Consider the following 17,909-nt stretch of genomic DNA (forward strand, 5'->3'; position numbering starts at 1 on the left):
AGGTCAGCCCCCCCAAGAAGCATGCAAGAGTGGCTTCATGTGGATATTTTGTAATGATGGTTTTCACAGAAAAACTGGAAAATAGCGATACTTTCATATTTGAAGGTTTTCCATGTGAAAAATACAAAGGGATGGTTGCAATGTTTTAAGGGAGTGGTCCCCTACCACCGGCCCGTTTAGTACCGGGCCGCATCGAGACAAGTACAAGTCGAGACCGCGAGGCCCGCCCATTGTGAAACTCTCTGCGGCCACCGCAGGTTTACAACTGCTCAGCGGAACTCAACAAAGCTTGATGCTAATGCTAGCCAGATGCTGGTGGCGACGTTTCCATCGATGGCAAAAGCAATGCAAGTGCACTGAAAGCTGGACAATTAAGGTGTTCTATTCAATTGTGTGGTTGTTTGTGTGCCCTCTTAACAAAGTTGAATTGAGTGAATCAAAATAAGACGCGCAAGTCTATGTACACACGGTCGTGCATGTCCTGTGAAACGGCAAATCAGCTAGCCTATCGGTCCTTTGATCGCTTCTCCGACACTTGGATTGCTGGAGTAATTAGAACTGTAACGCGTCATTTACGGTGACTTGACGTTATTCCAACAGATGACCAGTAGAATTAAAGAGTGATGCTATCAATGCTATCATGCTATCTATGTGTCAAACAAGCGACCAGATGTTAGCATGCCTCGATACCCCAAATGCAGAAATGGTGCATGCACAAACTCCACTGACAAGAAAACAGATAATTCATTCTGATATGGAATTTATTTGCTGCTTGTCAAAATGGAACAGAGATGTTGTACTTAGCATTGCTTGCAAAGGTGATAGTAGAAGGTGCAGGAGGCCAGTCACCCTCATCCTGTAATTTTAGAGTCAGAGACTTGTATTTGGTCCGAGGAGGACGGTCGGGCTGACAGAAGATCCATGAGTTGAAGGCTGAGATCCGTGGGTGAGTCAGCATCTGAGATCAGGTTCAGCGTGATGGGTAGAAACAAAAAGTCTGACGGTAAGACTAAACACTCACAAACAGCAATTGCAAAAGACACATAAACTGCGCAATCGTCTGAATATTAAGCAGTGAAAGGCAAGTCAGAGCCCATGATGATTAGGCGCTCATGAAATGCCTGGTGCGTCTTTGTGAGCATTACAGAAAAGAGCAAAGCAAGAATGCAATAGTAGGCATAAATGAATCAAAATCCGGCCAACCTGCGTTGTGTTCATAGTGACGTGATTGGTTGTTCCATTTCCACCCAGATTCACTTTTACAATCCTCAACAAACATTCCTAACAAAGTGTTGGGAATCAATTTCGAGGAAACATTGTAGTAGAGAATCAAAAGCTACTATTCTTGATTGAGTTGCAAAATCACAAATGAGCAATAATGATTTCAAACCAAGAGAATATGATTATTTCAAAATGTAATAAACCATCCACAGGTTGACCTGACATTGTGAACGTACCTCTAGTGTGAAAGACACAACAGCATGCGCTAAAACAATGATGAAGAGTGTAACGCGCCAGTCATAGGGAATATATGCAATCTGGGGAAGACAGAATGTGCAAAGGAGGCACACACACAAAAAAAAAAAGAAAAACTCGTCAATTGCTGGAGCTTCTACACTGACTTAAAAAAAATAAATACATCAAAAAAATAAAGAAAGAAAAGGTTCACCTCCAAAAAGTAGTCTATGGCAGGAATTGGATTAAACATGTTGAACAAGAGAAAAGCATAAAGAATTGAGCAGGTCAGTATAAAAGGCCCTGAAATTGAACACAAACACAAAAGAGATGATGTTAGTAAAATTGTGTCACACATACGCACACACGTCTATACACTGTACAAACATACATACACAATATACACATCGATCAATCATCCATCCATACAAGTGTCATGCACTTCTGACAATTTGGTGCCTGGAAGTTGGTCAAAACCTACACTTCCTCAAACCACATCTAACTTTTGGCATAAGATACACAGCCGGACGAACGCAAATATGTGTGGTGGACGTCACCATATTGCATTCATCAACAAGACAACAGCAGCTACTAAACACTGGAAATCATCCCACTGCTCTGCATGCGGCAAAGTTGAGGCACATGAGCAATCAGTGTTGAGGTGTGTACATGAGATCTACAGACATATTTGATTCACCAGCGTTAGTCACCAGCTCATTCTGCATTAAACGACGCGGCCCGATTACGTTGAGTGTTGCCACACAGGCTAAGACCAATGACAACGCTCCTGTCATGCATTACGTTGAATATGTTTACGCCCACATTGGCCTCAGACCACCTTTTTTATAAATCATCGGCTTGTACAGGTCTGCAAAATGCCCAACAAGCTGTCATTTCAATTTGGTCACTTTCTGTCTAGAAAATCGAACCTCTTGTCCCTCCAGCATGTCCCGAGTCATTCCTAGGGCATCCTCCCAATGGCATACGCCCGAAGCGTAACACCTCACACCAGGAGATAACACCCTCCTGCCCCCTTTTGGAAAGGGGGACCAACACCACTCCACTCCAGAGGTAAGGCCCTGCCACCAGGGATTTTTTTTTAACCACGTCAGCAACTCCTAACCCAGAGATAAGAGATTCTCCAGGCTTTTCTAGCCCACAGGAAGGTGTGTTAGTGGGAACTGAGGTGGTTTTGAGGTATTCTGCTAACTGGACTCACAGGCCGGAGTCATGGTCAGCTAATCTTTTCATCTATCCATTATCTGGTCCACTTCTCAAGAGGGTCACGTAGGGTGCTGAAGCCTATCCCAGCTGTCTTCAGGCAGTAGGCGTGGTACACCCTGAACTGGTTGTCAGCCAATCGCAGGGCACACAGACGAACAAACATTCACACTCACAATCACACTGAGGGACTATTTGGAGTGTTCAGTTAACCCAACATGCATATTTTTGGAACGTGAGAGGAAACCTGAGCACCCGGAGAAAACCCACGCAGACATGGGGAGAACATGCAAACTCCACACAGGAAGGCCGGAGCAAATTGAGTCTTATTGTTGGTTGACAACAGTCTCGCAGTGGACCCATAAATCTCATCATATACACGGTATCTTACAGTTCTTGTAGATCGGTTGTCTGAAGGGTTTTCCTGTGGAGTAGATGATGGCTACGATCAAGTACTGGAAGGTGGAGACATAGAAGATAGAGGTGTTCTCAAAGCTTTTGTAGTTCCGTGTGCTCTCTTCAGTTGCACTTTCTTTGAGATTGTAAGGGCCACTGAAGCAGGAGCCATTGCAAGCACTGAGGAAGTGAAAATAGTTGGTCAAAATGCAGTACATTCCTGTTTTGATTAATCAACACTGCCTTGAAACATGCACTACTCACAAAATTTTTGTGATATTGGGTTTTTGGGTGAAATTTTAGAATGAAGCTGATATGTACTACCACAACTTAAAGGTGAACCAAATTTGACCTTCTCTAAACTTTTGAATCTTACATTGTTGAATGTGTCAGTACTTTTTGCACAACCCCCTTTTTTTCTAACAAGGAGCTGAAGGGCAAAATTCACATCAGATAATAGATTGCAAAACGGACCAATTAGTGAATTAGCTTACGTCCTCAATCAAAATAACTGAAAAATCTGTGAGTGGATTTGGATGTTGACGTTTCACCTTTTTTTTTTTTTTGTACTTACCAAAATTCTGAATTATTATTATTTTTCAAGAATTTGACATATTATTATATAATTATGTTACTCACATGGACTCAGGTGTCTGATACCAAAGTTGTTGTTGTACCAGGAAGAAAGCCAGACACAGGAAAAGCAGGCAGTTGAGGACCTGAGACAAAATTGAAAGGAGCATCTGTCTAGAAAGCAGAGAGGCTGGGGGCGTGCACCGCACCAGCGTTTTCCACGCAGGGTTCAGGCTCACTTAACATTAAAAAAAAGAAAAAAAAAATCAGTTGAAAAAGGATTCAAATTTGTCATTTCACACCATACGTGACAGAAACAGGATGATTATGGCACATGTACCAGTTTTACTCACTTGTAAATGTGACAAATGTACCAATGCCAAAGTCAATAAACATGAACTGGAAGTTTGCAAACCTGACAGGCACCTAAAGAGGACATTGAGCACATCAGACACGCAGAAGTATCTATGCACAATATGCAAACGACATTTTATAGTACATTGCTAGTCAATAGTAGAGATGCTAACTTTTGCTGTGAATGTGACATATATCGCAGAATGGCAAGGCAGCTTCAGTTACTGTCGGTCGTGCATCTTATACACTGGGTTAAAAGCATTTACAAATAAAAGAGTTAAAGACAGTTAAAAGTATAGTAAAGAAACAAAAAGGAGGTATACATATGAAGAACAAAAGTCCAAGGATTGACCCTTGAGGGACTCCACAGGCCATTCGACCAGATTCAAACTTCCAATGGTCATGAAATAGCTCCTTTTCACCAAATAGTACCTGAACCACTTTAACCTACCCAAGTTTCCAACAGGTTCAAAAGTATATTGAAAGGCACCATATCTTTACATTTGTTTTGTCATGTACTTTTGTTACCTTATTTTTTTTCATTATATCCTGTTTGCTTTTTCTTCAGAATTATCCTAATTAAAATGCTTTTTATTATGGGGAAAATGTCCTTATCTTGTTTTACTGTTTTTTAGTATCATATCTTGCACTATTGTAACAATTTCGCTCTGCTATGTTTTGCTACATTATGCCATAGGGTATCAAAATGAAAGAATACCGATGCTGGAACAGAAAACGTCTTTGGCTTTTCTCAAAATATGGAAGCATACAATTACCAGAAAAGCTTTGGGAAAATAAGTCAAGAATTAAGACTCAATGGGAAATATGGCGTCTGGTCACAACTCCGGATTGATTCATAGATGGATTAGGATACATGTCTTAATAATTTTGTCTTCACAATGTCAGCTAAATTACGGCTTAAGATATTCAGATGTATCACATGACCACGACAAATGAATCCATAGAAATGAGGCAGGTTACCGAGAACATCAGAATCACACTGAAGAACAGGATGAAGCTGAAGAGGGCCATGAATTTGAACACACAGAAAGATGTGACAAGAGCAGCACGGCCTTCCCTGTGGACAGTGGAGGGAAAAAAAACACCTGAATAAAATAACACAGCTTCCTCATTTGTTTATGAGTACTACCTGATGAGGTTGGGCATGCAGGAGATGTTTTGGATGGTTGAGGTGAAGGGGGAAGCCACAGAAGCCTCCAGCTGAGACAGAGCGATCCCACTGTGAGCTTTCTTAAGGGCCTGATATATAAAGAAAGAGAGAGAGCGAGAGAGAAACTGTTTAGTATAGTATATTCAGTATATCAAAGGAAAACTACAATATATTGATGGCTACTTGCCCCATAAGCCAAGCTATCACACCATACTCATAAAAAGTTCAAGGTCATGGGGTTTCAGGTTGGGCGAACTCCCAGAACCCTGGTGATGGTATAGAGGTGATTCATTGTTTGACGATGAACACCATTCTGCTCCATCTCAATCTAAGGTTTGACTTTCCGATGGACCTCTCCAGGACCCCCGAATAGAGTTTCACCAAGGGTGGCTCTTGGGCCACACCCTGAGGTCCCACTTCTCTAAAAGACAATCCAGAGTCAAAAACAGGTTGCAGAGGCTTGTCTACTAAGACAGCCCTACAGAGCCTTTAGCAACTCCAGGCCGATCTCATCCATCCCCAGGGCCATGCCACACTGGATTATGACCTAATCAAACTACATGTGTTTTTTGTTTTTTTATGATGGTTGCGCTCTCAGACAATTAAATAAACATCATTCGGTGTCGTGAACCGGGCGAGACTTCTCACTACAAGTCCATCACCGACTAGACCCCGCCCAGTTATCACGTATTCCCGTCAAGATTCAGTCCATCGGATCAGGGATCCAGGATTTCATCATAAGTAGGAGGACACTGTCTATTGGTTAATGCCGAAACAATCAAAGGACGACGTAGCACGTCACACTATTAAACAAAAATTCCGACCCAGACCTTTGTTGTCATGGTTGTAAAGCATTCCTGATGCCAGACGACCAATCGTTAAGAATGTCACACTTCACACAATACGATGCATCAAGACAACTCAAAATCGGCTACGAGACACTACGTTAGTCTGCAGCATGTCTGTTGGCACGAAATCGGCTACATTTGTGTAGTCTGACGTCGGCATGAGCCACCATGGTGAAATGGCGACCTCAACCCCAGGTCATCCCAAGACCATGCAGCTGAGCCCACAGCTACTGCTTTTTCACAGGAAGATGTGTCGTCTTCCACATGATAAACATGCTTCCCCCAACTCCTCCCATGTTTCCTAAACCACCAAAGCTGCATTTTGATTGATTTGATGACATTTTTCTGCCTCGTTAGTATCACAGGCCAGAAAGGTGCAATAGGACTCCACTGTCCTTTTGTAACTCATTCAATCCGTAAGACATACATATACGTTTTCAAAACCGTAGTCCCCACCTCCCAAAGACGTATTTATACGTCATTTTTTTTTGGTCTTGCAATATGAGTCAAAATCCAGGGAAACGCTGGAATAGAGGGATTTCCGCGAGTGAAAATTTCTGGGATTAAATTAGTTAAATTATATTTTATTTGGTGTCAATACATAGATGTGTGGATACTTTTTTTTCAGCCACAACGGAATTTAATTATTCCAGTAGCCTCCACAATGAAAACAACACAAAACATTCCACATGGTTACCATTTATCCCTAACTTTTTTGAGTACATTAAATTAACCAATATTAAGTCAGACCAGTGTATTCTGTTTATATTAGATTCACAAAAACAGAAAGTTGATTTACAAAATTATTTTGTAACATATCCTTGCACAAAACTATACAAAAAAAAAGTGATTGATGCCATTTCATGAATACACTCACCCCACAGTCATTAGCACCATCACCACACATCCCGACAGTGTAACTGCATGTTTGGGAAAAAAAAGACAGATTGATTAGATATTAGATAAATACACAACATAATACACACTTAAATTAATTACTGATACAATAAAGAGCTTGTCAAAAAAACACAAATAATCTGACTCAATGCTTTGCAGGGATTCCACCAGCTGAGTTTTCTGGTCGGGAGTCATGCGGGCAAACACAGTGGCTCTCAGGAGTAACTTAAGCGCCCCCCATGAGGAGACACAAAGTATAACATCCAGTCAATGTCAGCGCAGGGCAGAGAATATTCAATTAGCTAAATGTTATTATCAGACCTTTTGGAAAAGTTGTGGAAAGTGCTCAGTGATGACAGCAAATGCTTGTCCACTCACAGCAAAGTGATAGTCGGGGTCCTCCTCATCCTGCAACCTGTCGCCAGCAAAACTGATCTCAGATATCTGAATGGGAGACAAGAAATAAGAGTTTCAAAAAGGTGAGACCACACACATTCTTATTATCACGATCTGACAATTATAATAAATTTGGGGCATTACAATGGCTTTTCTCTGGGTGTACTACTCCCACGTTCAATAAATATGTATGTTAAGTTCATTTGAGACTCTAAATTATTCATAGTTATGAATGGGAATTTGGCTTCTTGTTTGTTTTTATTTACTCTGCCATTGATTGGTGACAGTCAAGAGTCCAATTCCAAAAAGCTATTCCAGTTTACATGCCAAATATTTTGGTTTGGTAAAAAATAGATGTAGAAGTAGGTAATAAAACTACGCTTCCTCTCTGATTTATGTCAAGGGAGAAATCTAATCCATTTTACTCCAAATTTATCCTGCTTATCTAAAAACAGACATACAATGTTTTGAACTATTACAGTAAAGTATTCAAAGTGTGCGTGAGCCGCCACTAAATTGAACATTCAAAATAGAACTGTGATTCTTCTTCTTATAATATAATAGTTATTTGTCATTTCCATCCATTGTTTGTATGAAGAATAAATCTAAATTTCTATGTCCATTTACTATTTTAGAAGATTCTCCAGCGTACCTCATTATTGATCCGAATTGGGCTCTCTGAGTAGCGCCATGTGATAGTGGCAGGGTTTTGATCATTCGGAGGCACTGCATCTGCAATAATGACTTTCTCAGGGGCTTGTATCATCCCACAGTCTCTGGCCACCGATATAGCCGTCAACATGTTGTCGCCTAAGAGCACAATATGAAAGATAGCAAGCAGGAGCGATCTTAGTGCGTGAACTTGAGGAATTTTATTTATATAGCGCATTTCACATATTTAAAGCCGTTCCTCCACCACGATTCTAAGTTCTCAGAGTGTCCAAGAAAGAACATAGCAGGAGTACTTAGTTCTTTTGATCAACGAGTTTTGGAAAACTCCCTCAGAAGTTGGAGGTCCACACTGCATCAGAAGACGCGTCGACGGGAGCATAGCCGAAGCCCCCTTGGACAGCTGGCAATCTTTCAAACGCACCACAATGGAGTACATCCATCCGTTCGGGAACAAGCAGAAGCGTGTGTATTGGCTATTTTTTAGGTTTGTTAGCTGGCCACCGCGTTTACCACGGCGCCACCTCCACTGTGATGGGAGCACATTGACATGGAAGAGGTCACCAAGGATGTCAGCAGGCAACTCTTCTCTCAAACATGCTCGCACACACCTAAACCTCCAACGCCACACCATAAGTCCGACAAAGATCGGTGATGATACACCAGTAGAGAGTCACCAATCACCAACAATGGGGGAAAAAAAGCTGAAATATCTTGCTGGACATGACGAGGCGTCAAAAGAGTGTTTACCTGTAACCATCAAAGTTCGAATGTTGGCCTGTCGTAAATCAAGCAACACGCCTGCGGTCTGTTCTTTGATTTTGTTCTGCATGATGATCAAACCAAGGAAGTCCATGTTGGTCTCCATTTGCTCCCTGTTAAAACCCAGGATGCACACACAACAAAATGACAAATATTTATTTCTTTTTATCCCTACATTTCACAACACCAACGCACGATCATGTTTGCATGGAGGTTTCCAATCGCCCACATCATTCTACAACAGTCGTACGGGAATTTCTGTGTGCACTTTGACCACCCTGATGTCAAAGGGAATGAGGGGAGCCGCGTCTATTGGCTGGGGGGTCAGCTGTGTTCCATCCCACAACGGCATAAACACCCTCTTCCACCCGTGTGAGTCTAGGAAAATACCAAAAGAACGAAAACTCCACCCTTATTATGCCTGTTAGACTGCGCATTGCACACGACTGAATTTGAAATTTGAATTTGAAAATAGGGCCCCCAATTACCATCCAATTACTATCCAATTATCCAACGGACGCTCACATTCACACAGTCAATGAGAGGAAATTTAACCCACTCTGTCTGCACCAAAGTCAGGTAAAGGTACGACTATACCATGAGTGACAGAATATGTAAATATGTGCAGCATAATTCTGTATCACCTGGAAAGCACATTAAATATATGACTCTAATAATAAATGTCTTTGGGTTCTGGATTGGTGTACTCGATGTTCAATAATCTTATACTGTACTCTGTACTGTATGGATACCGGCTGAGGCTCTGGACTTTGGACCAAGCGAGTTCAGACTCCAGTGGATGATGTGCCAGGGCAATAACCCGGAATCCCTGCCGGGTGTAAGTCTCCAGAGTCTCGGTGAAATTAGGTGGGACTGTGGAGACAAACAGAAACAGAAAGTCTGTCATTGAGCTCAGCATACTGATGGTTGTACTGGCAAAGAAGTTGAAAGTACTCAAAATGGAGCCCACTGGACATGCGTGTCTGACCTGTGTTTGGTTTGCAGAGATTGGCCACAGTCTCAGGTGCGCCTTTCAGGTAGATGTCCAGGTGTTTTTGTCCTCGCTGCCGGACCATCACAGTAATCCTCTGCAGCTCAGAGGTAAAGGGGAACTGGCGCACAATGCCAAACTCGCCTGACTGAAATTTGTCAAACATTATTTCTTCAAGACGCATATGGGTAAAGTGAAAATATATTGCTCATGCAATAAGGACATCAAATTACCTGATCCGCAAATTGTACAACAGATGAAATTTTCATATCGTAACCGTCAGTCTGTTTTTTTCTAGCCTCCTCAAGGATCTGAAGACATGAATAAAATGAAGTCTAAATATGCACAATGTACTCTGAATTAAACACAAAGCATTCGAGGATACTAGTCAGCCTCCACTAAAGGATATGGTGCTGTTATGCTTTTTTTTTTTTTTTAACGATTTTAACATTCCACTCATTAAATGAGCATGTGTCTTAGAATGCTGGATCGAAACATTTAATGTTCCCTACCGAGCCCGTGGCGCTGAACACCTTGACATCCAAAGGGTCTCCACAGAGTTTACCGTTTATGGAGGTCAATGTGTGGCAGGTTGCCATGCAGGCAAAAAAAGAAGTCTTCACCAGACTTTCAGTTGCCATCTCGGTGTCTGGAGTTAAAAGGCTGTGTGGGGCAAGGACAAAGTGACTCAAAGGTCAAAAATAAACACTCCGAAGAGTTCATGTATGCTAGAGTAATAAAAATAATGAAGACATTCCTGAAATAATCTTAAGTAGTCTCATTTTATTATCAGGAGCTTACATAGCACCTTCAGCTCTCTGAATACCCCAAATATCCAAACTGTCCTCAGTGAGGGTGCCGGTCTAAAATAAAAATGAAGACAGACAAATAAAGCAAATAAATAAAGTGGCACCCCAAGTTACCAAACTTTTCAAGAGGTGTACAAAAAATCTAAGAAAATATGCCTCTAATTACGTGCATGCTGGCTCCCCTGATGACACCGTTACTCCTCACTTTTTTAAGGAGGTTCTCCCGAGTAGTGCTGATTCGGTTTTATCAACAGGCGTCTGTCTTCTGGCATATTCACCCAACATTTTAAACATGTTACAGTGCAACCCCAGTGCAATATAAATGTATAAATAAATAAATAGATTATATATATATATATATATATATATATATATATATATATATATAAAACAAATCCATTTTACTCATCAATAAATTTTCTCAGTTAAAAAGATTTGATTTTCATTTTCATCATTTCATTTTTTTCCTTTCAATATGTGTCAACTGGGCGCGAGATCTCAAGAGAATGGAAGCATTAGAAACTGGATGAAAGAACAACGTGACCATATGTGGCCCACCATCCATACTTTGCCCATCCATGCAACCCACCTTGTCAAAGCAGACCAGGTTAAGCTGACCAGAAATGTTGATCCTCTGCGGGCTGATACAAAAGATGCCCAATCGCTTCATGCGCCGCTCTGCATGCATAAGACCGGAAGTCAAGGCCAGCGGCAGAATCACCGGCACACTGATAGTGATGAGGTTCAGACAATCGATCGTAATGTACATAGCAGGAACCTGGAAGAGATGTATAAGGGAGCTTCAATACTACAAATATATGCACATGGCATCCAGTCACATGCTTTTGCAGATTTTTTTTTTTTGCAAATTGTGATAACATGATTTGGCTGGAGTGTTCCCATTAGGTCTTCATTAGGACAAACAATGTCCAACAATAAAAAATTCCTAAAAAAAAAAAAATAAAATAAAAATTGACTTCTAATGCAGGGGTGTCAACGAGGCCCTCATTGCTTAAATAATGAAGTAATGATAAAAAGAACACACTATAACAGCTTCCAGCCATCCGGATATAAACCTAGAGGAATTGACTCCTTGCAAACATGAAGACGCAGCTACCTGAGTAATTTTACATGCTTGGCATGTGGCAAGACTCGTAAACATCTCTCATGATTGAAGCCAAAGACAGACATTGAGCTTCATTGCCTTCTTTCTCTGAAATGGGTATAGAAAAAATGTGAGTTGTCTTGGGCAAAGGGGAGCACACTTGATAGATCCCAATGCATCCAAGCTGTGCACTGTCACTATTTATTCCACCCATCCATCGATTTTCTATAATACTTAACTTCATTTGGTTCGCAGATGAGGAAACTGATGCAAGAAAATGAAAACACCCTAACAGGAAGCCTAGAAGCCATATTGTCAAAACTGTGTAGAAAATGTGCTAACTTCCCAGACAACCTGCTCCCGGGCATAAATTTTCATTTTTTAAATCCATCACTCACTCCTCAGTCCTAACACCCAATAAAACAAAATTTCTCACAAAAGTCAAAACACAATACACTCTGACTGTGCTGTCCGAATGCACTAGAACGTAGGGCGATATGACCTAAAATCAATATTGCGATAAATTGGGCAATTTTACCTCAATAACGATAAATGTGCGATAAATTCCCCCTGAGGACCAAAATCAAAATAAATGCAGGAAATGCATATTAACTGCTTTTTTTAATTGACCAACTGGTACACGTTACTTTCAATGAAAAATAAAAGTACAAAAATCATTTGAATAAACTATGTGCTAGGCTATAGCCTCCACCTCTGAGACGTTCTCTCGTAGGGTGTCGCCTCCGTTAATGGGCTGTTGTCACTTGTCGAACCTTGCTTCTCACTTTGAACTTTCAGCACAACATGGTTGTGTTGTGGGTGGTGAAAAAGAAAAGGTTGGACGCGCTGTTTCAGGTGCTTACGACGCACTTTGTAGTTCATGTCATTGTCTTTATGGAACCCAAAATATTTCCAAACGACAGATGTCGAATTTCTTTTCGGGACAAGCGCGACAGGAACAATTTCAACTAACGTTACTTCGTCTGCAGCCGTGTCAGCCGCTTCAGGATTTGAATCGCCAGCAACTAGCGCGTCTTCTGTTTACATTCTTCTACAGCGCATGAGTCACGTGACTAGATGCGCTGTAGCCATCTTAAAGAGGCACGAACATCGCCGCAGACAGAAAAGACTTTTCTTTTTCTTTTTTTATAGACACCGAATTTACCGACAAGGGCAAAATTATATCGGTCACTGTAGTACATTTCGGTGACGGTAAATTTTAGGTTTATCGCCCAGCCCTACTAGAACGTCATCGAGTTTCCACGCCAAATTGTGTAGTTGGTCAGCAGAATATGAAGGGATACCTGATGATGACTGATGGCTTTGATAATGGCGGTGTAGATTATGCCAATCACTGCCACCCCCAGCAGCCACATGAGGAACCGTGTCGCTTCACGGTGCAGTTTGATGAGAATGGGTTTGGGGTAGAGGATGGCGCGTATCAGCTGGCCCTTTTCTGTACTAAAGCCTGTGAGATGACAGAAGATATCGTGAGAAACATAATCATCAAGGTGATACAGTGAGCCCCTTTATTTGTGGGTAATATGTTGCAGACCAATATTTACCGAAAGACCACATATTGTTTTTATATGCGTAGATTTTTACACCTCCCACAAAATGTAAACACATTTAAACTTACAATGTATTAAAATGTACTTCAATTTATCAAAGTACACTTTTTAACATGCTCCTGTAAGCTTGTAATCTTCTGCTTACACAGTTCTCCAAATTAAATGCAATGCAATCTTGGTTCAAACATCTGTCACTTAGTCGATGTTTATTGTAAGACTGTTGCATAAAAGAAGTAGAATTAATTCATTAATTTTATATTTCATTTCCAAAAATGTTAACCCAAACCATGTAGATATATGCGAACTAAAACCTTCAAATGAGTGCTACTTTAACACCCACGCGGAGTAGCTACTCATAAACAGAGCATACAACACTACTCACAGTTTTATGATCTGTGCTCTGTGAGAAGAAAGCAGCAAAATGTGGGACTGATTGACAACAAACTCTCGTAAAATTGCAAAACTCAAAAGAATTGAATACATGTATACTGTAAAAACTTCAAAATCCACCATATTGTGGGGGACACAAACAATGAAAAAAAATATCTATATATTTCCCAGTATGCACCAATTTTCAGCACAAAGACGAGTCCTCACCTGTTCTTACCACAACGACCTTCACCAGCTCGCCAGCATAGTTATGGCTTTGGATAACAAGCGAGCCACAGAAGAGAGTGTGCTGTTTGTGTTTTCCTGAATTGTAAATCCTCTCTGCATCGTCACCTGAACTTGGTACACTGTTTTTAGTAACAGGTACGCTCTCCCCTGGAGATCCAGACATCCAGTAAACCACAAGATAGGGACAAGTTCATAAGTCTCAACTTGTTTGAAGCTAACGCCAAACCCAACCCCTAAAATGGAGCTTGCGGCCCTCGGGGTGTCAACCTGTCAACATGCTCTCGTCAACAGTGCAGGTGCCACGGATGAGCACGGCATCACAGGGCATGATCATCCCATTGGCTGGAATAGTGACGACATCACCAGGTACGAGCGCAGTCGACATGACCTGTTTGATACCTGCCATCGAGTTTGAAAACAGACACTGATAGTCATTCACACTGCCATTGTAAGCAATTATTGTAAAAGTTATTAAGAATATAATGGCACAACTTGAGAAAACTTGCCTTCGTTTTTTCTGCACACTGAAACTCGCACCATGCTGTGTGCTGCCACCATTTTGTTTAGTTTCACATAATGCTAGAAAGAAGCACACGGGTATTAGAGCCATCAGAACTACAAAGGGAAAACAGATGTTGGTTCGCTCTCTCTCTCGTTTCAATGTAAGTAAATGTAAGAATATTCTTATGCTTACAGTAATAAAAGTACAAACTTCCTTGTTAGCGCCACAATACGCTAAGTACCCATCCGTTTCAATGTTTACATTTTGCTAGTTTGGCAGTTAATCAGGTGTTTTGTAGTGAATAATCAGACCGCAGCCATTTGCCTTTCGTCATGCATGGACACTTTTTGTTTTGTTTTGTAATTTGCCCAGATAATGGATGGATGTTTTTTCACCGTAGTAAATGCAAGGACTTAAGTGCTTTAACAAAAAAAAAAAAAAAAGGGCCGAAGACGGACGCGACGGAGCGAGGATAATTTTATGAATAAGGACGGAAGGGTGTCCAGGTCGTGGACGGAGGATGCGGGTCGGACCGACAAAATCGGGTAAAGTGCCCATCTATGCTCAGCAGCTACAGCCACAAATGTGAATTTGATTTGATCGGAAAAGTGAAACAATTCAAGAACTTGCAACTTGACTCACCTTTCTAATGGAGTACAAAGTGGTGGCAATTAAAATAATGGCCATAATAAGCACAAAGACAGCATATTGGAAATAACTGTCAAAGCTCCACACAGTAACACTGAAGAGTTGGAAGATGTAAAAAGGATTCAAGACCTTCATGAAAGAAATGAAGGAAAACAATCATTATACCGTAGATCACACAAGGCTAAAGAAAACTGTAATATTTCATTTTTACCTCTTCAACAAACAGTTTTGGTAAAGGTGGAACTTTTACATCAATCTCGTTCTCACCAAAAAACAAAGCTCTGTTGGCAACAAACATTCTCAGTGAATGTTGTGCATTTGAGCTGTCATGAAAAAAAACTATGTTGTCACCTGTAGTCCTGGAGCGTTTTAGTGAGTCCTGAGCTGTGGTCTGTGTGAATTGCTGCACACTTCACCTTGGTGTCCTCCAAGCCCCTTCAAAAGTCCTCACATTTATTGCTGCTGAAATTGTATCGAACTTTGCAAAAACATCAAATACTGATACTCACTTACATACCGGTACACTTTATGGATACTGTACAGTTCGTGAAGTAAAAGTAAAGCACCGTATTTTTCTGACCTCTTACTTACTTAAATGATTCAAAGTTTTCGGTCCCTTCACTCCAGTAATATCTGATGCTGTGGTGGGTAAAGAAGTGGACCTGTCAAGTGAATGGGCAGTAACTGGTGAATATACCAATATATGGACATTAACAGAATGAAGCACGTGTAGAACAACAAATGCATGAGAACCTGCAGAAATGAGATAAAATTCAACCTGATGAAACGTAAAGATCCCCAAATGTGTAGTCTGGATCCAATCCAGACCCTACCTTTGCGTGCTTCTTATCCGGAACACTTTGGAGGCCTTTGCGGTCGTCTCCATCCAACGGAGCTTTGGACTGAAGATCCACAAGCGGGTCAAAGGGGGTCTTCCCTGGAGCCAACAGCACTTTTACTTTGGCACAAAACCATTGCCTATAGTCATCCTGTGAAATGATGCAGACGATATTGATCACTCCAGCACTTTGACTAAAAGTGAAAAGCAAAGCTGCACAATGGTTGACCTTTAGCTTTGTTGGGTGACCTTACCGTTTTTGCACAATCAGCATCTCATTGCTTTTTGCAATACTCTCAGATTAAACAACAGATCTGCCATTTTGTTGATACACGTATTTAAGAACTCAAAGTGTGCATCAATTATTTAATTAATTACTTGGTTAACAATTCTTAATTGATAATATTTTGGATGATTTTTCTCATTAATTTATTGTTTTGACTGTTTTTGTTATTGTATGTTTGATTTTGGGCGAGGCTGTCACTTTGAGTGCCAAATCAATCCGTGTTGCGTTTGAAATTTGTTGGAAGACATCCTGGCAAGGTTTCGAAAAAAAAAAAGTCTGAGCCATTCAAAAACAAATACTACCCTTAATTGATTTAAAACATTATCCATATATAAATCCCCCCAGACAGTGGAGGCCATGTCCATTCCAGCACGCTTACCAGCCCAAAAAAAATTTGTAACCATGTTATCAATACAAGCAAAGGGCATTAGGGACACCGCTACAGTTAATGAGATGCATTACCTCAAAATACTTTAGTCTGAGAAGCAGTGATATTTTTAGTTGAGAATCAATTTTAGAGTATAACAATTTAGCAAAGGAGCTACTGATATTTCAGTATTACTCCACAGATCGCTACTCATTTGTTTTTACAGTACCCGTGGCCAGACGATAAACATACCGTGGTCCTGAGCAGCAGTGTTTGTGCTTGCCTCAGTGAGGTTCGTGTGCATGTGGCTTTGACCTCCCACTGTGGCAGCCAGTAGAGTAGCAGAAGCAAAAGACCACCGGAGAAAACTGCACCTACACCCACCAAGATCATTTTCCAAAGAGAGGGCCGGTAGCCCCACACCTCCTGCGTGGTCAAGGTAAAGTTTATACATAAAGCACATCTTTCAACAACTTATGCTGTAAAATAAAGATAACATGAGAAATAAATTAACTAGAAAAGAGATAAGATCAATCAACTATATAAAAAAGCCCACTATAACACCACAATGGAACTGGACAATTGAAATGAAATTACAGTTGAAAGAGAAGTATATGCTAAAAGCAAATAAAATATATTGCTTAGGCTGGAGTGCTGTTTTTCTCAAATTTCTTCACTGAGCATTTCAGCAAATGTGGCAACACAAAGTAGATTAGATTTTAGACTTACAAAAAGATAAAACATGAATTTATATATATATATATATATATATATATATATATATATATATATATATATATATATATATATTTATAAAACTAAACTAAAATGAAGCATCAAAAAACAATGAGAACTATCAAACCCGCTCTAAAAACAAATTAAAACTTACTGAAATTAAACAACAAAAGTTTAAATAACTAACTATAATGAAAAGTTGAAACGTTTTAGATCCCAGTTTTAAATACTTTGTACCTACTTCGTGGCCACAAATGACTAGTTCATGTACGTTATACCAAATTTTGTATCCACCAAAAATTCCCTCGTGTCATGTTTGGTGCGCCATTAAATTCAATATATCAATACAGTAATACTGATTACATGGAGTGAAAAAATGTTAGTGATGAATGAAAATAAGGGATTACTACCATCTCATCCTCTAGGCCTTGATTGATGAACCTCACTTCTTGGATCTTCATGCCAAAGAACGAACGACCACTTCAAGAGAAACAAATGCGTTGAATGCCTTGTGCGAGCGTCCGGTCAACTTTCAGGTCTCATGTCAAGTAAGGGACTGAGCCACTGTAGCCCTATGAAAGGTTTACTTTAAAAGTTGGCCAGCTCTCAAAACATACTTGAGAAAGACTCATGGGAAGTCATGCCTAAAGGTAATCAGGAACTGCCATGAAAAAACAAATATGAGATGCACACACGA

The 17,909-nt window shown here is 40.5% G+C and overlaps 1 protein-coding gene across 1 annotated transcript; it reads right to left on the minus strand.

The window, feature by feature from the left end:
* Positions 1-743: 743 nt before the first annotated feature.
* LOC148325806 (polyamine-transporting ATPase 13A3-like) lies at positions 744-17,779 on the minus strand. Its single transcript, XM_088311758.1, has 30 exons — positions 17,623-17,779; positions 16,730-16,903; positions 15,820-15,975; positions 15,578-15,648; positions 15,338-15,421; positions 15,198-15,267; positions 14,981-15,115; positions 14,343-14,415; positions 14,104-14,235; positions 13,816-13,983; positions 12,952-13,115; positions 11,132-11,320; positions 10,535-10,596; positions 10,246-10,396; positions 9,967-10,044; positions 9,731-9,881; positions 9,495-9,615; positions 8,731-8,855; positions 7,964-8,121; positions 7,237-7,359; positions 7,061-7,140; positions 6,896-6,938; positions 5,150-5,259; positions 4,981-5,077; positions 3,999-4,071; positions 3,712-3,883; positions 3,068-3,252; positions 1,670-1,758; positions 1,458-1,538; positions 744-958 (listed from the first exon to the last, which is right to left on the minus strand). The coding sequence occupies exons 1-30, from the start codon at positions 17,671-17,673 to the stop codon at positions 776-778; spliced, it is 3,549 nt and encodes a 1,182-aa protein (XP_088167884.1). The 5' UTR covers positions 17,674-17,779; the 3' UTR covers positions 744-775.
* Positions 17,780-17,909: the final 130 nt, after the last annotated feature.

The sequence above is a fragment of the Idiotropiscis lumnitzeri genome, chromosome 12 (assembly GCF_059441095.1).
Source record: "Idiotropiscis lumnitzeri isolate Australia: NSW breed Sydney's pygmy pipehorse chromosome 12, RoL_Ilum_1.0, whole genome shotgun sequence".
Lineage (NCBI taxonomy): Eukaryota > Metazoa > Chordata > Actinopteri > Syngnathiformes > Syngnathidae > Idiotropiscis > Idiotropiscis lumnitzeri.